At 35.7% G+C, this 24,951-nt stretch overlaps 1 protein-coding gene across 1 annotated transcript; it reads right to left on the bottom strand.

Moving 5' to 3' along the window:
• Positions 1-2,498: 2,498 nt before the first annotated feature.
• Positions 2,499-9,042, bottom strand: LOC137407864 (kinesin-like protein KIF21B). Its single transcript, XM_068094245.1, has 5 exons — positions 8,885-9,042; positions 7,073-7,237; positions 4,900-5,200; positions 4,135-4,334; positions 2,499-3,192 (listed from the first exon to the last, which is right to left on the bottom strand). Exons 1-5 carry the CDS (start codon positions 9,040-9,042, stop codon positions 3,138-3,140), a joined length of 879 nt encoding a protein of 292 aa, XP_067950346.1. The 3' UTR covers positions 2,499-3,137.
• Positions 9,043-24,951: the final 15,909 nt, after the last annotated feature.

Here is a 24,951-nt window from a genome sequence, read left to right as displayed (position 1 = left end):
CATGGATGATTTCAAGTTACCATGTAAAAGTAAAACTAATCATAGAAATAGCCGTTTGTCTATTAACCAAAATGCATTTCACTCTAGCAAAGCAAGCAGTTTTTGTTGCTTCTTTCAGCGTATTCTTGAAAGCAAGACTCTTTATATACTGATGATATACCAATGACATATGCCCCCTAGCCTGGGCATGGCTCTTGTGGGGGATTGGGAGAGAGGGGGTAGCCTGGGCATGGATCTCTCCCAATCCCCACAAGAGCCATGCCCAGGCTACCCTCCATATCTATGGGGAGTGGTTATATATCATTGCTGATACACATTATTTTCTAAGTGGCTGAAAGCTCTGAAATCTTAGTCAGTTGTGGCTAGATTATACTTTATCAGTAGGCCTAAATATTACATATTTGCAGACAAAGTGACTCAAATACAAATATACTAGAGCTTTTGAGGATCTTGTATCTTACGTGAATTCAGTAAAGATTTGACTTATTGCATATCATCTCAAAATTTATCTTGCAGTATGGAAATTTTTTATTTTGCTGTCAATAGCAAATTAGACAGAAGCTCTTGAAAGGGTATGATATTTTCAACCTATCTCTGAAATTACCTTAATACATTAGATGACCCATAGAAAACTGAGTGATGTCGGAGTGTGAAATTTTAATGCCATTACTTTGGCATTAAAATAATACTTACCATTATTTTTAGAAGAAGGTGAAAGACAGTTTTGCAAAATACTAATGAGGAAGCAGATTACTTTAAACGGAGCAGTGGAGCTCAACACTAAATTAGTGAAGTGTGAGTGGTTATAGGTGTGAAGTATCTCTGCGTATTCTGTAAAATGGAACGTGAGATACTTTCCAAACAGTGCACATTTTACATATAGTCTTGGCTCATGTTCTGATCACTAAGTGTGTAAAAACTCACTAGAGTGTTTTTGTAGGGAGTGAATGCTCTCGACACAGCGAGAAAACTCTCCTGTTAAATATACATAACATTGATCTAATTCAACATGCCTGCATTGTGAAGCGTGCAAACGTCTGGCTCATTGCTTTATGCCATACTTCCAAACGATACCTGGGTGGTATGGTTTGCTAAAGAAATATGTTTTTACCCTAACAGCCTTACAAGGTAATGATTTTTATCGTCACGGTCACACCTATGGCAGTTATTTCGGAGCTCAAGATGTAAATGTAAAAGCTGAAATTAGTAAAATAAAGTTGAGATTAATATTATACAAACAAGATGTCACTTTAACCACATTTACATGTTTAAAAAATTAAGCATCTTCAATAAGTTTATTTTTTGAATAAGATTATTTGATAAAAAAATTAAAGATTTAAGTTAGTAAAGAGTCTTCCAGGTGTAGTAATTGGATTCCTGTTCATAGATAGAAATGATGTCTTCCAGGTGTAGTAATTGGATTTCTGTTCATAGATAGAAATGATGTTCAAAACGCACCTGGCATTGAAAGATATTTCTTACATTATCAAATCAAAACTACCTTATTTGGTGATGCAAGAGTACAAGTTTAGTTGCAGTTTGTTTCAAGTGTATTATTAACGTTAGTTAGCAAATGCAAACTGGCACCTGCGACTGGTATTATTTCAATGATTGTTCTTAAAACTCGCTCAAAATTCATGACTCAGTCGCAATGCGAAATCAGAAAGTGGAGTCAGTTATTTGGTATCACTAAATAAATGCCAAGTAAATTGTTTGTTTATTAATATTTAAAATGTTTAGTTACAAAAGCCTTTGGAAAGCGTTGACTGCTGCTAACAGCTTGATAATGGCGTTCCCTTAATAATAACCTTTAACTCAAAGTTCTTTAGATGAGAAGTCATTGAGAAACATATTAGTTTTCTCAAACTGACCAACTGGAAAAAAAGGGAATACTATAACATGCTCCACCCACACAGTACCAACTCATTATCAATGTTTAACTGTAGAGTAAGTAAGCAAGTATCACAGAGGGCTTCAAAGACCACATGGTAGACTACATTATGAGGTTTTTTATTACTTCGCAATACTACCTTCAGAACTGTTATCTTGCATTACTACCTTCATAACTGTTACTTTGCAATACTACCTTCATAACTGTTACTTTACAATGCTACCTTCATAACTGTTACATTGCAATGCTACCTTCATCACTGTTACTTCGCAATACTACCATCATAACTGTTACTTTGCAATACTACCTTCAGAACTGTTACTTTGCAATGCTACCTTCAGAACTGTTACTTTGCCTTTAAAAGTATCATTTTGATGTGTTTCCTTCCTTAAGGTGAATTATCATATCTATAAATGCATGCTTTTATTGGACCGAGGATGCAAACGCATGCAGCTCAACAATGAAACACTCAACTATTGATGTTATTGTATAGTTTTAATAAAATTAGACTAGCTGTGAGCCAATGTTGTTATGATAAACATATGTAGGTACCTTACAAAATTAGAGCAAAGTAAAAGGATTCGTGTTGATACATAAGACAGCTCCATTACTCTTAAAGTTAGTTTATTTTTGAGATAATTTCAACGAACAAGATTGAATACAATAAAGCCTATTGCACCAAAAATAAATGCGCATTTCGAAAATCTACGGCCAGTTAAAACAGACAAAGTGTTTAAAAGGTTAAAATAAATATCGACGAGAAGAGAAGAATAATTGCATCGATGGATATGATGTAACATCATGATAATCTTTGACACGAAAGAGTTTATAGTCGGATGTGTCCTAGGAATATAGACACATGCAAAGTACATGGGTCAAACAATTTGAACATTGATTTAAAAAAGGAATGTATAAGATAATTTTCCTGCATAGTCATCAACCGCAGGAACGACAACGATGACCAACAAGTATTTATATATGAAAAAGGCTGTTACTTGCTGTAAAAGATATGTGATGAACACTGGTGTAAATTGGAACTGCTTGCATAAAATTTCAGGATATGTTAGATTAAATATTTTAAAGACCTAAGTTTTACTTGCAGTTTGATACAATTCGTCAGCCTGAGTTCAAGTTGTAGTTGGACGATTTTAGATTATAAGTTGATGTATTTTTGTTCATCAACAAAAATAGCTACATAAATACAGACAAAAAATATGAGAATATGGAGAATGAATCTGTGCTTTGGCTATGAACTGTATAGTTTATGTGGGTCCATCCACCAGATCCTTATCGTGCAATCACTGAAAGAGCATGAACCATGTCTGTTATACATGCTAAATCGTGGCGCATGAAAAGTTCTTGGACAAAGAACAAGATATGTTGGTACAGCCAACCAAAGTTATCAACTTCTCCATTTGGCATATTTACACAATTCACACAATGATGCTATTGAATAACTATAAAAGAAACTGTCAGCCCAATATATTGCATTTATTTAAGATTTTGTTTGACGTATCAACAACGTTGGATGCTTAAGGGGTTCTAGTCGCGTTAAAAATATCAATCGGTTTTGCTCCCAATTGACAAAGTAGCATCGCAATCATTTGACCGCTATACAATTTGTAAAACGTCACTTTTGAGGCATCTGTATTGCCACACCGATCGACTAGGTAAGTAGTCACACAGTCAGTACAAAAATCATTAGTATTGCTTAAGCGAACGGTTCTCAGTAAATCAGGCAGCAAGACGCTATGCGACTACTTGTGCTTACTCATGATTTATCATTAAAAATGGGTAAAAAATTTTGTGATTATACTCGAATGCATACAGTAATCAGTGAATTAATTGGATTTAAGGAAAAGCCAGTAAATCTATACTATTTGGCTAATTGGCCAAGTGTCTCATTAGAACACATGGGTGACAGACGTAACATTAAATTTACAATAAGCTTACATAATTTGTATATTGAACAATTACCTACCTCTGGTGACAGTAAGTACTATATACTAGTTAGTAGATATAGTGAACAGTTACCTACCTCTGGTGACAGTAAGTACTATATACTAGCTAGTAGATATAGTGAACAATTACCTACCTTTGGTGACGGTAAGTACTATTTACTAGCTAGTAGATATACTGAAAAGTATCCTGCCTCTAATGGCAGTAAGTACGATATACTAGCTAGTAGATATATTGAACAATTACCTACCTCTAGTGACAGTAAGTACTATATACTACTTTACCTAGAGGCAGTAAAGAGATTGCTGCGGTTGGTAGCCATAGAGTTGACGGCTAATGAATGAGCACGCACTTCATTTAGCTGCTGGCAAGTCTCGTTTGACCGAATCTTCACAGTGCCAGAGCGACAGCAGCTTAGCAATATGTCATTATCTGGTAGCATGCACATGTCGGTGATCCAGTCCTTATGGGCGCCATTAACTGACTGAAAACAATGCAAGTTGAGGAATGAGGAACCAGGAGTTTGTTTGAAATTGACATTCAACTTAAGCGGAAAGGAGCGGCGTGAACTGCATTAAAGATGGTAAAGATTAAACACTGGCAAATCAACTTGTCCCTTTTGAATGAGTCAACAATGCAATCCTGCAATATGAAACTTTTAATCATAAACGAGTCTCTGTATTGTAACAAACCTACAAGACATTTGCAAATATTGGTGAGAGACACAGCATAATGTCTTGCGTATGACAGGTTGATCTGGTGAGACTGAACCAGATGGGCTCAACAATGCAGCAATGACTAGGTCTGACATATTTTATATTGACTCTGATCTCTAGGCCATCAAGTAGGATCACAATTGGATTGAGTGATTACCAGGAAAACCGATATACTGATATCAATCATTCACTCCATCTCAAATATTACTTCTAATAAAAAATATTTATTACAAAGTGGTGATCTTGATTGGTGACCATTACCGGAAATAACTATCACCTTTATTTTGCTATTAAATAGAGCAACACCTAGTATTGTAAAAACACCAATTTTACCTGTGGTTGAGAAGAGGGTTCACTGAGGTTCCATTTTTTGATACGCATATCCCGAGAACCACTAAAAAGGATGTCCTGACGATGCGCGAGACATTGAACACCATCATAGTGAGGAGGGTCCATAGTAAATTTGGCCTGAATTGGATAATTTGAAGTTTGTTCATTGGAAATATCAAATCCCTTAATTAGATGATCCTTGGAGCCAGTTAAGAGTTGTTCTTTCCTTCTTGAGTCGTTGTATAAACTAAGGCAAATAATCGGTGCTTGGTGGCCGCTAGCAACCTTTCCGACTGCCGATAGCCTGTAAGCGTACAATATTTTACAGATCACCAGCCTTGACAGTTTAAATGAATATAGCAATTAGTCATCAAAAAGGTGCAGAAGCTAAATTGCTAGATTTAGTTGTAAGTGCTGTTAACAATATATATATGGTTAAATGATGTTGTGCATGCAAGCGGACAACCAATGAAAAATAACTGTCAGTTACAAAATGCCACACAGGGTAGATCAAATACACATTAGGAGTGACCCTTGGACTTATACAAAGAAAGAAGATTACGGTTGTGCGCATAAACCACTGATAGAAGAAAGGTTATAGCTGTGTACATAAACCACCTATAGATGAATGGTTATAGATGTGTACATAAACCACCTATGGAAGGTTATAGTTGTGTACATAAATCACCTATAGAAGAGAGTTACAACTGTGGTGGATTTTCTAAGATTCATACACCAACCTCTAATAATAGTAAGTACTATATACTAGGTAGTAGATATATGGATAAGTATCCTACCTCTAATGGCAGAAAGTACAATATACTAGCTTGTAGATATATGGAGAAGTACACTACTTCTAATGGCAGTAAGTACTATATACTAGCTAGTAGATATATGGAAAAATATCCTACCTCTAATGACAGTAAGTACAACATACTAGCTAGTAAATATATCGAGAAGTATCCTACCTCTAATGACAGTAAGTACAATATACTAGCTAGTAGATATATCGAGAAGTATCCTACCTCTAATGACAGTAAGTACAATATACTAGCTAGTAGATATATCGAGAAGTATCCCACCTCTAATGACAGTAAGTACAATATACTAGCTAGTAGATATATCGAGAAGTATCCCACCTCTAATGACAGTAAGTACAATATACTAGCTAGTAGATATATCGAGAAGTACCCCACCTCTAATGACAGTAAGTACAATATACTAGCTAGTAGATATATCGAGAAGTATCCCACCTCTAATGACAGTAAGTACAATATACTAGCTAGTAGATATATCGAGAAGTATCCCACCTCTAATGACAGTAAGTACAATATACTAGCTAGTAGATATATCGAGAAGTATCCCACCTCTAATGACAGTAAGTACAATATACTAGCTAGTAGATATATCGAGAAGTATCCCACCTTGGATGTGGTATAAAAACCTTTTCATATTTTTTATTATTTTACCTATCTATAATTTTGCTTGTTACATTTGCATTAGACCCTTGCCATACGAAATAAATTTGTTCCGGTGTTGGCATCGTAACATAAAAATGTCGTATAGAGGGGTGTAGAAGCCCATCATGATTATTTAATACAAACACCCCTTGGTGAAAATCATCAAACTTTTATATTTTCGTACTGACAGATTGATCTGGTGAGACTGAACCAGATAGGCCCAACAATGCAGCAATGACTAGGTCTGACGTATTTTATAACGACTCTGATCTCCAGGCCATCAAGTGGGATCACGATTGGATTGAGTAATTACCAGGAAAAACTGATATACTGAAATTGATCATTCACTCCATCTCAAATTTTATGTGATGAACAACACTAAAAATTAATGAGAAAATATTATGTTAACCTAGGTAACTACAGTTACTATTACTAATATTTTTAAAGTGCTTTTAACAGAAATAGCTGTCAATGAGAGTGTGTGCCTCAAAATTCTCTAATTTTCGTAATCTTCAATTTTTTTTAACTGGAAAATTCTCAAACTATAATATACACAAATATTTACAAGGAAATTGAAGACAAGCCGGCATCCAAACTAAATCCATCATTATCAGAGGGATTCTTAGCAACAACATTACATTTATGGACAACATACAAACTAACAAATGTAGATTTTTATTCTAGGGATCGTAACTGAAAAAAACGCATCAACTTACGTATTGAGGTCCCAGAGCTGAACGGTGGTTCCAGTAGTTGTGTATAGTTTATGACCATCTCTGCTGACTTGGATATCAAACATCTGCTGCTCTCCCTGTTGGAGAATGGCCTGACTGCTCGACGCTGGCTCCACAGGGATACTGTCATGCACCAGACCAGAGGAACTGCAACATAAGATATAAAACCTCACATTGTGTCCATCTCTGTTGGCACAGTATTCACTATAATAGGAACTAACCGTTATGATAGGAACTAACGGTTATGATAGGAACTAACCGTTATGATAGAAACTAACCGTTTTGATAGGAACTAACCGTAAGAATAGGAACTAACCGTTACGATAGGAACTAACCGTTACGATAGGAACTAACCGTTACGATGGGAACTAACCGTTACGATAGGAACTAACCGTTACGATAGGAACTAACCGTTACGATTGGAACTAACCTTTACGATGGGAACTAACCGTTACGATAGGAACTAACAGTTATTATAGGAACTACCCATTACGATAGGAACTAACCGTAAGGATAAGAACTAACCGTTATGATAGAAACTAACCATTACGATAGGAACTAACCGTTATGATAAAAACTAACAGTTATTATAGGAACTAACCGTTATGATAGGAACTAACCGTAAGGATAAGAACTAACCGTTACGATAGGAACTAACCATTACGATAAGAACTAACCGTTACGATAGGAACTAACCATTACGATAGCAACTAAACGTTATGATAGGAACTAACCGTAACGATAGGAACTAACCGTTATGATAGGCACTAACCGTAAGGATAGGAACTAACCGTAAGGATAGGAATTAACCGTTTTGATAGAAACTAACCGTAAGGATAGGAACTAACCGTTATCATAAGAACTAACCGCAAGGATAGGAACTAACCGTTACGATAGGAACTAACCGTTACGATAGGAACTAACCGTTATGATAGGAACTAACGGTTATGATAGGAACTAACCGTTTTGATAGGAACTAACCGTAAGAATAGGAACTAACCGTTACGATAGGAACTAACCGTTACGATGGGAACTAACCGTTACGATAGGAACTAACCGTTACGATAGGAACTAACCGTTACGATTGGAACTAACAGTTATTATAGGAACTACCCATTATGATAGGAACTAACCGTAAGGATAAGAACTAACCGTTATGATAGAAACTAACCATTACGATAGGAACTAACCGTTATGATAAGAACTAACCGTAACGATAGGAACTAACCGTTATGATAGGCACTAACCGTAAGGATAGGAACTAACCGTAAGGATAGGAATTAACCGTTTTGACAGGAACTAACCGTAAGGATAGGAACTAACCGTTATCATAAGAACTAACCGCAAGGATAGGAACTAACCGTTACGATAGGAACTAACCGTTATGATAGGAACTAACGGTTATGATAGGAACTAACCGTTTTGATAGGAACTAACCGAAAGAATAGGAACTAACCGTTACGATAGGAACTAACCGTTACGATGGGAACTAACCGTTACAATAGGAACTAACCGTTACGATAGCAACTAACCGTTACGATTGGAACTAACCGTTATGATAGGAACTAACCTTTACGATAGGAACTAACCGTTACGATAGGAACTAACAGTTATTATAGGAACTACCCATTACGATAGGAACTAACTGTTATGATAGGAACTAACCGTTATGATAGGAACTAACTGTAATATCTTATGTTGGACAGTTTGACTGTATGTGTGGTAGAGAAGGTAACAAGTAGCCATATAAATGTAATTGCATCTGAAAGCAAGTATGAGTCGAGCTAGGCTTACCTGAGCACTGTTATACATTTAGCTCCAGCTCGGATGTCCCACATTTTGACAAATGAATTGGAGACAGTGTAGACAAGCCGGTTGACCTCGCAATATCGAACTTTGGAGACATAGTTAGGGTGGTCACCAAGACACAAAACTTCAGAACCAATTGACATGTTCCACGCTTTGCACGTCAAGTCTGCGAGACAAAAGGAAACGCAGGTCAATTATGAGGTATTAGAATATGTTAGTGCGTTAGATTAGAGTCAACTTGACACTTACCTTTACTGCCAGAAACCAAAAGATTGTCGGCGGCACATATAGATAGTACAGCCTTTGTGTGACCAACTGCCTTATTTACACATATGAGACTCTGGTTGGAGCTTGTCACCTGCAAGAGACCCACCCAAATGAAAACATGTAAATTTAAGTAACAATGTTGCTGAGCTTCTAGTAACAACATCGCTATTACAATTTGATAAGGTTACACATACATAGCTCTTAGACAGAAACCAATCATACCTCCTATAAATGATCTACTGCAGGTATAAAGATGACTCGAAAATATCTTCACCCCAATGTTCTATTAGTGAAATTTTTTACGTCAATCGTTTTAAAGGCTTATGGGGAATAAAAATTATGCTTTCAACATATAATTATTTTACTTGCATATCGTGTAGTTAGTCTAATGCTAATTTAATGCTCTCTAGCCATTTTAATATATCAAAGAGTGCATCGCTTAGCCTAGAAAAACTAACATTAAAATCATAACGATTCCTAAAATTATTATTTTCTTGTAAAGAAGAGGTGCTGCAGTCCGTGGTTTGGTGTGCTACTAGAACACCAAAGGCAAAAAGTGGGGCTAGTTGGAAAAGTAGCGATTTGCCTCATGAAGCAACGCGCTACAATAGGAGTACTTTGGAGCAGCATCACTCAATATTATCGTCATAAATAAACCTCTCCAAGTCGTTATACAATGGGACTACTATGGACTACGAATGCCTATTGTTTGCTCATCTGGCTCATCACTCGTGTTGTTTGAAAAGCAAACATTTGTAAGCACTTGCTTAGTTACAAGTTACTCCTAGGATGCCATGGCTAGTATCACCTCTCTAGTCAAGATACACAAGGTCATAAGGTCAATTGCCCAACTAGTTGCCTAGATTGTGTATAGATTGTGTGTAGACAAGTGTACCAGACACATGATGTAGCGAGGTTGTTTACAATACATTGTCGCATGGTAAAAATCATAGACTACAGAAAACGTATTGTAGGGCCATTCAAAAGGTTTACGCATTGGGCTTTTATCTAAGAGCTGATAACGCCAAAATTGAGTTGGCCCCTTCAAGGCAGTGAAACGCATCTGTTATAACAAACCACTCTGCGATTTGGTGCGCACTCTTTGTTAATTCTTGCTATTTGAGACTAACAACACTAATTCTAGCCTGAGTTTCTAATTTCTAAGAGATGCAATATTCCTATTTAGTCCAACGTGAGCCGAATAGTATATCTTTAGGGGAATGGCATTAGGGCAACTGTTTGTTCAGTCTGAGACTTTTTGCAGCAGTACTCAGTAAGCAATGCTCTAGAAACACGCGACTGTTCATCATCGTGATTATGAAATGTTTTTTCCATGCTCAGTTAATATTTGTTTTTGAATGATTTTAATGATGTTGGAGGTATCACAGTAAGTTAGTATTAGGCTGTATAGACTCACATACATGCAAATCCAGCTCATAATTTGTTAGTCAACACATGAAGACAATTACGTAAGTAGTTCAACGGGTTAAACTTGAAAACTTGGGCCTCATTACTTTGTCACAGCTGCTGACGGTGCCAAAGCTCTGCGCCTTTTTATTTTGTGTGCCGCCAGTTTGTGTGTTGGTGAGCCTCATGAATACATTAGTACTGTCAGAGTCCTGGAGTGGCTGGCGTCTCCTGCTCAGCGATGGCGAGGATGGGGGTGTCAACAGCACGTCTTTTATTTCAGAAGTGGTCAACTGTGATTTATCTCTGCTGAAATTAAAATAGCAGAATAAAATTCAGCCTGCAGAGCAAGAGAATCATTATAGCTCATAGTGCAAAATGGAATATTTAAATTTGGAGAGACACTTTCATGAACTTTTTTATACTAAAATTTAAGGCTATACCAGTTACAGAATTGTCACCCTTTTATTAACACACTTCTTTGTTTAAGTGAAATCTCTCCTGACAGCTCTGCCAGGTCTTCTTGAAGATGGTCAGACTCTACAAGAATTAGAAATGATAAAAACCAGCTGATTATATCAAGTCCTGATGAGCATATGAAGGTTTTAGCAATGCTTTCGACCAGTATTCATATGGGTAGAATAGCACCAGTGTATATACGTATATGGGTAGAATAGTTACCAGTGTATATACGTATATGGGTAGAATAGTACCGGTATCTATACGTATATGGGTAGAATTGTACCGGTATCTATATGGGTGCTATTCTACCTAGTATAGATACTGGGTAGAATAGTATCTATATGGGTAATCTTGGCCTTGACCTTTAAACGGTTGCATCAACCAAGGGTGATCAACTGATCAAGGCGGCAAAAGAAATTAACTGAAAGCAGCTGTCATATATGTTATAGCAGTTGTTATATATGTTATAGCAGTTGTTATATATGTTATAGCAGTTGTTATATATGTTATAGCAGCTGTTATATATGTTATAGTAGCTGTTATATATGATATAGCAGCTGTTATATATGTCAAAATATGATGCTAGTAAGCGATCAATGAAAGTAATCTAGACTTGCACACTACGCTTACTGCTTCTAGCGAGCTGCTCTTCCTTGTGTTAGTCTAGCAAAACATTATCGAATTAATTGTTACATGATATACCTTACCCGCCTTGGCTTATTATGGCATAGACTTATTATGGCAATAACTCACTTAACAAGTTGTATACCATTACTGTTAACAAACTGTAGATTTCACCTTAGTTGGTGGTCTTTAATACTTCTGAAAAACTCAGACTTTGCCCCCAAGTGAACAATAGTCTAGAGACACCTCATTTAATACTCTAACATAGAATTCAATTCTTTTTTAAAAATTACAGATAAATAATTTATAGATAGGCTAACTTTCAATATTATTTGCGTTCAACAAAGTTTACATAAGTTGGTCAAGCACAATGTTCAAATACTATTTGACGAAGAAAAATGTAACTAGCAGTTGTGACAGAGCTAAAACATAAGTTAATCATGTAAAATGTATCAAATAGTTTGTAGCTCTGAAAGTTTCAAGTTAATTACAAAAGATACATGAACGCTACGTTTTTTGCGGCGTTAAGAAGAAAAGCAACAAATGACAGCCACTGACTTACATTTAAAAAATGTGTCAAAATGTGTAAGAGTTGAGGCTGTTGTGGCTAGACACACAAAATAACACGTCACATTGACAAATAAATGGACGAGTGCGAATTAGCCTTTACCAGGCGAAGGCCATGACATTCTTGTTAGATTTTTTATTATCATTAGTTGTTATTATTAGCGTTTTTAAAGAAATTTTGTTGTGTAAATTTTACTGTTGGTTTTGAGAGAGAATAAATTGATAGGTTAAAAAAGGTCAGACTTTACAGAATCCAGCTAGTTTTTTTCTGCCTTAACAAAACAACAACTTAAAAGCATTCTATATAAAACATGTAATATAATTATTAGGTTAACAAAACTGTGTTTTGCCAAATAAACAACGACATTGATTCAAATTGTCTTTGTAATTTATTCAAATATCCATTCGCATCTTACTGACACTTAACAATGATTGAACAATGCGTGCAGAGTTATTGAAATTAATAATAAATGCCTGTTCAATAAATCAATAAAGGTCAGTATTACCTGAGGTATTGAAGAAACGGAATTGTTATCCATTTCAGTAGGAAGTGTTTGCACAGAACTATCACCACTAGTGCCACAGCTATACCGTTCTAGATCTCTGCAGGCAGAAAAAGTAGGTCAAGGCCGGTCATACGGAGCAAGTTAAGGCCTGTCATACAGAGTAAGTTAAGGCCTGTCATACAGGGTAAGTTAAGGGCTGTCATACAGAGTAAGTTAAAGCCTGTCATACGGAGCAAGTTAAGGGCTGTCATACAGAGTGAGTTAAGGCCTGTCATACAGAGTAAGTTAAGGCCTGTCATACAGAGTAAGTTAAGGGCTGTCATACAGAGTAAGTTAAAGCCTGTCATACGGAGCAAGTTAAGGCCTTTCATACGGAGTAAGTTAAGGCCTGTCATACAGAGTAAGTTAAAGCCTGTCATACGGAGTAAGTTAAGGCCTGCCATACGGAGCAAGTTAAGGGCTGTCATACAGAGTAAGTTAAAGCCTGTCATACAGAGTAAGTTAAAGCCTGTCATACAGAGTAAGTTAAGGCCGGTCATACAGAGTGAGTTAAGGCCTGTCATACAGAGTGAGTTAAGGCCTGTCATACAGAGTGAGTTAAGGCCTGTCATACAGAGAGCTAAAAGCTAATAAAACTGATAGTAGCTATTTACTATAAATACTATTTACTGTGTATGTGAACTTGTAGCTGTCATAGATAGATTTGCTGGAGCTCACCCTATAAAATTTTACTTGCATTCACAAACATGAATTAATGCAATGTCCGTAGTCATGTATTTTAATAATCATTTTATTGCACTGGTGCTTTAAAAAAATTTCGAAAAAGATTAAATGTCCAGTAAACTGATGCAAATAGAAACAATCACATTAACCTTAACACAAGAGAAGATCTTAACACAAGAGAAGGTACCACAGCTTATAACTACAGGTAGATCTTAACACAAGAGAAGGTGAACCACAGCTTATAACTACAGGTAGATTTTAACACAAGAGAAGGTAACACAGCTTATAACTACAGGTAGATCTTAACACAAGAGAAGGTACCACAGCTTATAACTACAGGTAGACCTTAACACAAGAGAAGGTAACACAGCTTATAACTACAACCATCTGCAAGACATTTCACATTCTCTTTGATAATCCTTAACACTATGGTAGTAAACGTAGAGTGTTTAGAATATTTGGCCGGCTTACATTCTTGTTGCGACTGTATAGTTATCCCGGAATCCTGCAAAACCTGGTCTAAAAGCTAATCCCGTAACCTAGAATCCATCTGCATTTTATCGTAGCGAGCAGTCAACTCCTTGAATTGAGATTCTTTCTGAGTACAAGCAAAGCCCTGAGTGAGAGCGAGTGAGAGAAGGTGCTCCAACAGATAGTTGCTTTCATCAACAGAGGAGACATCCAAAGCTTTTGTCAAACTAGTCTCATCCTAACAAGTAAGGTAGTATGTGTAATGAGCACATTTTGTAATATGGTTCAGAGACATCATTACAAGCAATATAACAACCAGTTCTTCGAGTTGCGTTGTGATTGCAAAAGCAATGACCAAATTTGATGCTCAAACCAAAGAGCTATCGCAATATGTAAATGTAACTTGTTTTGTCGTAATATAAACTGATAAAAACTAATGAAAAAGGACTCAAGAAAAAAACAGCAGGGGTTCATTCTATAAGAATATATAACATGTTAACTGTTTCTTGAATCTATGAGAAGAATTTGAGCCATAATAAAATTATTGATATAGGAATAAAAGTGTCATTTCTTCTAGTGAATAACGACAGGTTAAAAGATTATCTTGGCTTATAATAATATTTTATATGAGAGACAAGATAGATACGAAAGGGCATGCAAGTCGTACGATGAGGTTTAGAGGTTGTTAGAGGGGTAGCGTTTTAAACATAACATGAACTGCTTCTAGTGAATTATTGAGAAAATGTTTCCAGTCGATAGGAGATGAACTCATTGTGGATGTCAAATAAAGGTGAAAGATTATAGATTCTGAATTAACAAAATCAAATGTTGCTGCATGACTGTAGAAGATAACTTTACTGATTTACATGCGCTTACGTAAATTCGAGTATAGCCATCTATGGGAACGGGCCGATAAATGGGAATTGTTAGCTAAGCCCGCTGTAACATTAAAAAGGATAAATAAAGCAATGAATAATTACTAAACATACAACACACTGATGAAATATATTAGGTAAATGCTTAGACAGGAAGCAATGCGAGATTACTAAATGCTTAGACAGGAAGCAATGCAAGGTTAGTAAATGCTTAGACAGGAAGCAATGCGAGATTACTAAATGCTTAGACAGGAAGCAATGCGAGGTTAGTAAATGCTTAGACAGGAAGCAATGCAAGGTTAGTAAATGCTTAGACAGAAAGCAATGTGACATTAGTAAATGCTTAGACAGGAAGCAATGCGAGGTTAGTAAATGCTTAGACAGAAAGCAATGTGAGATTAGTAAATGCTTAGACAGGAAGCAATGCGAGGTTAGTAAATGCTTAGACAGAAAGCAATGCGAGATTAGTAAATGCTTAGACAGGAAGCAATGCAAGGTTAGTAAATGCTTAGACAGGAAGCAATGCGAGGTTAGTAAATGCTTAGACAGGAAGCAATGCGAGGTTAGTAAATGCTTAGACAGGAAGCAATGCGAGGTTAGTAAATGCTTAGACAAGAAGTAATGCGAGGTTAGTAAATGCTTAGACAGGAAGCAATGCGAGGTTAGTAAATGCTTAGACAGGAAGCAATGCGAGGTTAGTAAATGCTTAGACAGGAAACAATGCAAAGTTAGTAAATGCTAGCAGTAGCCACTACAAGCCTAAGCAGACGCATAGCAAAAGCAAATGAACAAACCTTCGCCTCCTCTTCCATCTGCATGATATTGTTTTGGCACTCAGACACGTTACTCTGAATGTATGTCATATTGGTGCTCATCGTCTCCAGCTGATCTTCTAGGTTCATGGCGACAGTCGTCTGCAAATGAATAGGAGTTACACAACGACTACCTTAAGCGTGGTTCTCATATATGCCGCAAAGCACCGGCAACAGCACCGCAGGCTATGGCGGTGAAATGTGAGCCTACACGCCGGGTACCGCCGAGTACCACCGGTAGTTGCCGGCAGTTAACACAAGAGTTTAGCGCTGTTCAAATTTCGCAAATAGCCGCAAGCAAAACCTTCCTGAAATGCACTGTACAGGTAAAGGTCACCATTATCAAAATGGCGTGGCGAGCGAACATTTTATGTGAAGCTGCGATTATGTTTAGCAATGCAGCTTTAGATGTAAACAGAAGCTGCCGATCCTAACGTCGCAAGCGTTTTGCTGCGCAAGTTACCGCCGGAGTCTCGCAATCGATATGGAAACCAGACTTTAGCAGCTATGAAGATGAGTTGAACATATCATCAACAAAATTTCAGCGCAATATAGTGTAACCGTGACATTACTGATTACTCTATGCAATGTAATGATTATGCCAGCAATTATCAAATAAGAGTCTGTAGAGAGTTTTCTGTTCAACAGAACAGAAATGTGTTTCTCAGAATGTTTTATGTTCAACAGAACAGAAAACATTAGAGAATCACAAGGAATAAGGCATTGGCTATTTACGCTGGCAAAATTATTATTTGCAAAGACACCACACACCCCTGATGGCTGTGTAGTAATAGAAGAAACTGATGTATTTGTGATTGGTTAAAAGTGTTGATCCCTGATTAACATAATCATGACACCAATTCGTTCATTTTCACAGTAAACCGATTTTTTTTGAAAGTTGCTTTGAACTAGTGACAACGATGACCAACAAGTATTTATATATGAAAAAGGCTGTTACTTGCTGTAAAAGATATGTGATGAACACTGGTGTAAATTGGAACTGCTTGCATAAAATTTCAGGATATGTTAGATTAAATATTTTAAAGACCTAAGTTTTACTTGCAGAGTTTGATACAATTCATATGCCTGAGTTCAAGTTGTAGTTGGACGATTTTAGATTATAAGTTGATGGATCTTTTTTTAAAGAAAACACAAGTGTAAATAGCTGTACAAACATTAGTGCAATGATAAACTATGGTTTACCCATATCTACTATATATATATATATATATATATATATATATATATATATATATATATATATATATATATATATATATATATATATATAGTGTTAATACAATCATGTTCCAATAAGGGTAATGACAACATCCAATAGATGTTTTGATCTTTACTTGACCTAGGTTGATACTTGTAAAACATAACTAGTTATTCAGTAGTCTCGATCTGTGTAGTCGCAGCAGATGTTTATGCCATATGTCAGCTAAGAAATTTGCCCATTTTAAGAGCCTAAGAGTAATGACTATACATGTGTCCGACCTCATTTCTCCTAATGGCAGTGTCCAGCCTTTTACTGTACGCATCTATCTTCTTGCTGAGCTGTTCTCGCTTGTTAATGTGAAAATCATTCTGAAGCAAATTTGGCAGATTGATTGGGACAAAGAGGTTAAAAAAGACGATGCAAACAGTTACCTTGGGAGAGAAGAGAAGAGCTGCTGACTTGTGCCTAGAAGCAGAAGATGATGAAGTCTTGCCAGATGAATTTTCATGGGAGAGGTTTGCCCTATTTTTGGCCATCACCCTGGAAGAGGCGGACGAGTCTCTTTGTCTTTTCCTCAACTGACTGACCTCTTCGTGCTTGCGCTGGCAACACAATACGCTGACTTATGCAAACGCTAGGATAAAATAAAAATGATTTATATGTCAAGGATACATGAAATGTCGATGGCTATCCCAAGCCACCTACTTTTTACGACAGAATTAATTAAAACATCAGTAGACTGTTATATTCGTCCTGTAATTAATGAAGGCACTCTTTGAAAACTTAGAGACCAACATTTGAGTGTTGTTAAAGACCAACCTTGAGTATGGCATCTTTCTGTCTGTTTTGCAACTACAACATGCGCACCTGATTGTCTTGTTGCCGCTTCTCTTTTTTCAGCTGTAGCAGCTCCTTATTCTTTCGTTGGTCACTAATCTTATTCTTCTCTGATTCCGTCTTCATTTGTGCCATCAGTCGCACCTGCAATAGCATCACCATAGTTGTCGAGATCTCCGAAACCAAGATCATGTGGTGGTGCAATAGTCAACACAACACATTACGAAGATCCCAAAAAACTCATACGCCAAACAATTATTTCCCATTCAAACTTTTCCCTGACTAACACAGATATAAATATAGTAGTGATGTCTCTCTGTGTAGGATTAAGTAAGACATAAATAAATATAGTGGTGATATCTCTTTGTGTAGGATTAACTAGCACATATAAATATAGTGGTGATATCTCTGTGTAGGATTAACTAGCACATATAAATATAGTGGTGATATCTCTGTGTAGGATTGACTAACACATATAAATATAGTGGTGATATCTCTCTGTGTAGGATTAACTAATACATATAAATATAGTGGTGATATCTCTGTGTAGGATTAACTAGCACATATAAATATAGTGGTGATATCTCTCTGTGTAGGATTAACTAACACATATAAATATAGTGGTGATATCTCTGTGTAGGATTAACTAGCACATATAAATATAGTGGTGATATCTCTGTGTAGGATTAACTAGCACATATAAATATAGTGTTGATATCTCTGTGTAGGATTGACTAACACATATAAATATAGTGGTGATATCTCTCTGTGTAGGATTAACTAACACATATAAATATAGTGGTGATATCTCTCTGTGTAGGATTAACTAATACATATAAATATAGTGGTGATATCTCTGTGTAGGATTAACTAGCACATATAAATATAGTGGTGATATCTCTCTGTGTAGGATTAACTAACACATATAAATATAGTGGTGATATCTCTGTGTAGGATTAACTAGCACATATAAATATAGTGGTGATGTCTCTCTGTGTAGGATTAACTAGCACATATAAATATAGTGGTGATATCTCTCTGTGTAGGATTAACTAACACATATAAATATAGTGGTGATATCTCTGTGTAGCATTAACTAACACATATAAATATAGTAGTGATATCTGTGTGTAGGATTAACTAACACAGATATAAATATAGTGGTGATATCTCTGTGTGTAGGATTTACTAGCACATATATAAATATAGTGGTGATGTCTATCTGTGTAGGATTAACTAACACATATAAATATAGTGGTGATATCTCTGTGTAGGATTAACTAGCACATAAAAATATAGTGGTGATATCTCTCTGTGTAGGATTAACTAACACATATAAATATAGTGGTGATATCTCTGTGTAGGATTAACTAGCACATATAAATATAGTGGTGATATCTCTCTGTGTAGGATTAACTAACACATATAAATATAGTGGTGATATCTGTGTGTAGGATTAACTAACACAGATATAAATATAGTGGTGATATCTCTGTGTGTAGGATTAACTAGCACATATAAATATAGTGGTGATATCTCTGTGTAGGATTAACTAGCACATATAAATATAGTGGTGATATCTCTGTGTAGGATTGACTAACACATATAAATATAGTGGTGATATCTCTCTGTGTAGGATTAACTAATACATATAAATATAGTGGTGATATCTCTGTGTAGGATTAACTAGCACATATAAATATAGTGGTGATATCTCTCTGTGTAGGATTAACTAACACATATAAATATAGTGGTGATATCTCTGTGTAGGATTAACTAGCACATATAAATATAGTGGTGATATCTCTGTGTAGGATTAACTAGCACATATAAATATAGTGTTGATATCTCTGTGTAGGATTGACTAACACATATAAATATAGTGGTGATATCTCTCTGTGTAGGATTAACTAACACATATAAATATAGTGGTGATATCTCTCTGTGTAGGATTAACTAATACATATAAATATAGTGGTGATATCTCTGTGTAGGATTAACTAGCACATATAAATATAGTGGTGATGTCTCTCTGTGTAGGATTAACTAGCACATATAAATATAGTGGTGATATCTCTCTGTGTAGGATTAACTAACACATATAAATATAGTGGTGATATCTCTGTGTAGGATTAACTAACACATATAAATATAGTAGTGATATCTGTGTGTAGGATTAACTAACACAGATATAAATATAGTGGTGATATCTCTGTGTGTAGGATTTACTAGCACATATATAAATATAGTGGTGATGTCTATCTGTGTAGGATTAACTAACACATATAAATATAGTGGTGATATCTCTGTGTAGGATTAACTAGCACATAAAAATATAGTGGTGATATCTCTCTGTGTAGGATTAACTAACACATATAAATATAGTGGTGATATCTCTGTGTAGGATTAACTAGCACATATAAATATAGTGGTGATATCTCTCTGTGTAGGATTAACTAACACATATAAATATAGTGGTGATATCTCTGTGTAGGATTAACTAACACATATAAATATAGTGGTGATATCTCTGTGTAGGATTAACTAGCACATATAAATATAGTGGTGATATCTCTCTGTGTAGGATTAACTAACACATATAAATATAGTGGTGATATCTGTGTGTAGGATTAACTAACACAGATATAAATATAGTGGTGATATCTTTGTGTGTAGGATTAACTAACACATATAAATATAGTGGTGATATCTCTTTGTGTAGGATTAACTAACACAGGTATAAATATAGCGGTGATTTCTCTCTTTGTAGGATTAACTAACACATATAAATATAGTGGTGATATCTCTGTGTAGGATTAACTAGCACATAGAAATATAGTGGTGATATCTCTCTGTGTAGGATTTACTAGCACATATATAAATATAGTGGTGATGTCTCTCTGTGTAGGATTAACTAACACATATAAATATAGTGGTGATATCTCTGTGTAGGATTAACTAACACATTAAAATATAGTGGTGATATCTCTGTGTAGGATTAACTAGCACATATAAATATAGTGGTGATATCTCTCTGTGTAGGATTAACTAACACATATAAATATAGTGGTGATATCTGTGTGTAGGATTAACTAACACAGATATAAATATAGTGGTGATATCTCTGTGTGTAGGATTAACTAACACATATAAATATAGTGGTGATATCTCTTTGTGTAGGATTAACTAACACAGGTATAAATATAGCGGTGATTTCTCTCTTTGTAGGATTAACTAACACAGCTTTTGTATCGGTCAGCAAGCCTACCTTTATCTTCTTCATCTCATTCAGTTCAGTACTAAGGTCCCTGATGCGCCGGTCGTAGACAACTTGGTTCTTCATCATTTTGGCGTGCTCCTTTTTGGCAGTATTTACCTTATTGAGCTCCTGTTGCATGGTATCCAGCCGTTTCTCAAACTCCATTTTAACTTTGCGCACCTGCTCCTCCGACTGCTGCTTCTTGCTGCCTGAAAACAGAACTCACATAACAGTTTATTTCATTTGTATTTGCTATCCTGGTAACTGCTGTCCGGTTACGAATTAGCTGGTTGCAAAGCTAGCTACACGTTAAGATTATCAAACTCATACCAATTACTATCTAAATGACAGATTATTACACCGAAGCCATAGCACTGTATGGACTGAACTTTATAACTTGTTAAGAGCTAGCTGATTAACTATTAACAGCTGATCTAACATATACTAGCTATAACAGCTGATCTAACATATACTAGCTATAACAGGAGGTTACCTAAGCTGCTCAGGACCTGGTTTCGTTCTCGTTCAACAGCCATTATTTGGTCCTGCAAGTTGCGCATTTTATCCTCGTAATGCTGACGAATTGTTTGCAGTTGTCGCTGGCTCCTTTCTTGTTCTTCAATCATTCTTTGTTTAAGTGAAATCTCTCCTGACAGCTCTGCCAGGTCTTCTTGAAGATGGTCAGACTCTACAAGAATTAGAAATGATAAAAACCAGCTGATTATATCAAGTCCTGATGAGCATATGAAGGTTTTAGCAAAGCTTTCGACCAGTATTCATATGGGTAGAATAGCACCAGTGTATATACGTATATTGGTAGAATAGTTACCAGTGTATATACGTATATGGGTAGAATAGTACCGGTATCTATACGTATATGGGTAGAATTGTACCGGTATCTATATGGGTGCTATTCTACCTAGTATATATACTGGGTAGAATAGTATCTATATGGGTAATCTTGGCCTTGACCTTTAAACGGTTGCATCAACCAAGGGTGATCAACTGATCAAGGCGGCAAAAGAAATTAACTGAAAGCAGCTGTCATATATGTTATAGCAGTTGTTATATATGTTATAGCAGTTGTTATGTTATAGCAGTTGTTATATATGTTATAGCAGCTGTTATATATGTTATAGTAGCTGTTATATATGATATAGCAGCTGTTATATATGTCAAAATATGATGCTAGTAAGCGATCAATGAAAGTAATCTAGACTTGCACACTACGCTTACTGCTTCTAGCGAGCTGCTCTTCCTTGTGTTAGTCTAGCAAAACATTATCGAATTAATTGTTACATGATATACCTTACCCGCCTTAGCTTATTATGGCATAGACTTATTTTGGCAATAACTCACTTAACAAGTTGTATACCATTACTGTTAACAAACTGTAGATTTCACCTTAGTTGGTGGTCTTTAATACTTCTGAAAAACTCAGATTTTGCCCCCAAGTGAACAATAGTCTAGAGACACCTCATTTAATACTCTAACATAGAATTCAATTCTTTTTTAAAAATTACAGATAAATAATTTATAGATAGGCTAACTTTCAATATTATTTGCGTTCAACAAAGTTTACATAAGTTGGTAAAGCACAATGTTCAAATACTATTTGACGAAGAAAAATGTAACTAGCAGTTGTGACAGAGCTAAAACATAAGTTAATCATGTAAAATGTATCAAATAGTTTGTAGCTCTGAAAGTTTCAAGTTAATTACAAAAGATACATGAACGCTACGTTTTTTGCGGCGTTAAGAAGAAAAGCAACAAATGACAGCCACTGACTTACATTTAAACAATGTGTCAAAATGTGTAAGAGTTGAGGCTGTTGTGGCTAGACACACAAAATAACACGTCACATTGACAAATAAATGGACGAGTGCGAATTAGCCTTTACCAGGCGAAGGCCATGACTTTCTTGTTAGATTTTTTATTATCATTAGTTGTTATTATTAGCGTTTTTAAGGAAATTTTGTTGTGTAAATTTTACTGTTGGTTTTGAGAGAGAATAAATTGATTGGTTAAAAAAGGTCAGACTTTACAGAATCCAGCTAGTTTTTTTCTGCCTTAAAGAATAGAGAAAGCATAATATTATTATGCTTTATTAGTCATCTTGAGGTGTTGACTGATGTTCTAAAAAAAGAATCAAGGAGATTGACCCCCTTGAAGCTGAGATATAGACAGCCAAACACAGGTCTACCTAATAAAGAATCAGAGGAAAACCCTTCGAAAATCCCGAAAACTGTGACGTTTAAAATCGACTTAATGGTCATGTGCCGGAGTTGCGCACCCTTACCGCCGTTACTTATAATGATTGTTTTGGCTACGAGATGTGAAACGCTTCTCGCGATAGTAAATAATTTACATACTAACTCTGGTTTCTCAGGAAAATCATCCAAACATTGTATGGTAAAGGCATTTGCCCACAACCCCTCGCCATGATTTTTTAAAGCAGAAGAGCAGATTTTGACTATTGTGCTTCAAATTTTAACTCGATCTCCACGGATATGCTCCGAAGATCATCTGTTCAACGAACGGCGCGTGTATAGTCTATATGCGATATCCGCGATTGCAGTTTGTTTAGAATAAGAAATAGGAATGGGACTTTTTGTTCCCTTCATCATTTTTCTACTGTGTATCTACTGCAGCATTCAGTTTATTTTCATGATTATCGTCACTATTAACAGACTGGAAGTTCACTACAGCCATAATCTTAAAAAGACTAACTTGACCGTGCTGCTCTTGCTATAAGAAAAGAAAACGATAACTTTTGCTTTGATTTTTCTATTGATCTATTATCTTATCTATGATTATTTTTTATGATTTATATAATATTCATAATGCATATTATACAAAATAATAATATAACTGCGTATAGAATAAATGATGTAACTAATATAATTTGTAGAAAATTCCAAATGATAACCGAGATTGATGATTGATTTAATTGATTCTATTTATTAGCTATAGTTAAAAAATCTGAACAACGCTAAAGATGAGTCTGAATAGGGAAGCTAAGTAGGAGAACAACAAAACTGAGCTGAACTAGCAAGATAGCGAAATGTTGCGAAATAATAGATGCGTGTAGTTATTTTATGCTAAAACTAATCTACACGTCAGAGGGACTGGTTCGGAATTCTAGGAGCGATGATTGTTAGGCCCAATTTGATTGTTCTATACTTCCAGGGATTAAACCAATTAAAACGCCGTGATTGTTATAGGAGAGCGCATTAGTTGGCTTAATTGACCAATGGCACACAAGTCGATTTCATACGTCATATATTGATGATTACCAAAACACTTTTGTTTTTTTGGTAGACCTGTGTTTGGCTGGCTATATCTCAGCTTCTGGTTGGTCAATCTTCTTGATTCTTTTTTTAGAACATCAGTCAACACCTCAAGATGAATAATAAAGCATAATAATATTATGCTTTCTCTATTCTTTAACAAAACAACAACTTAAAAGCATTCTATATAAAACATGTAATATAATTATTAGGTTAACAAAACTGTGTTTTGCCAAATAAACAACGACATTGATTCAAATTGTCTTTGTAATTTATTCAAATATCCATTCGCATCTTACTGACACTTAACAATGATTGAACAATGCGTGCAGAGTTATTGAAATTAATAATAAATGCCTGTTCAATAAATCAATAAAGGTCAGTATTACCTGAGGTATTGAAGAAACGGAATTGTTATCCATTTCAGTAGGAAGTGTTTGCACAGAACTATCACCACTAGTGCCACAGCTATACCGTTCTAGATCTCTGCAGGCAGAAAAAGTAGGTCAAGGCCGGTCATACGGAGCAAGTTAAGGCCTGTCATACAGAGTAAGTTAAAGCTTGTCATACGGAGCAAGTTAAAGCTTGTCATACAGAGTAAGTTAAGGCCTTTCATACAGAGTAAGTTAAAGCCTGTCATACGGAGTAAGTTAAGGCCTGCCATACGGAGCAAGTTAAGGGCTGTCATACAGAGTAAGTTAAAGCCTGTCATACAGAGTAAGTTAAAGCC

The sequence above is a fragment of the Watersipora subatra genome, chromosome 11 (assembly GCF_963576615.1).
Source record: "Watersipora subatra chromosome 11, tzWatSuba1.1, whole genome shotgun sequence".
NCBI lineage: Eukaryota > Metazoa > Bryozoa > Gymnolaemata > Cheilostomatida > Watersiporidae > Watersipora > Watersipora subatra.
The sequence above is the reverse complement of the archived record's forward strand: the minus strand, read 5'-3'. Positions and strand labels throughout refer to the sequence as shown.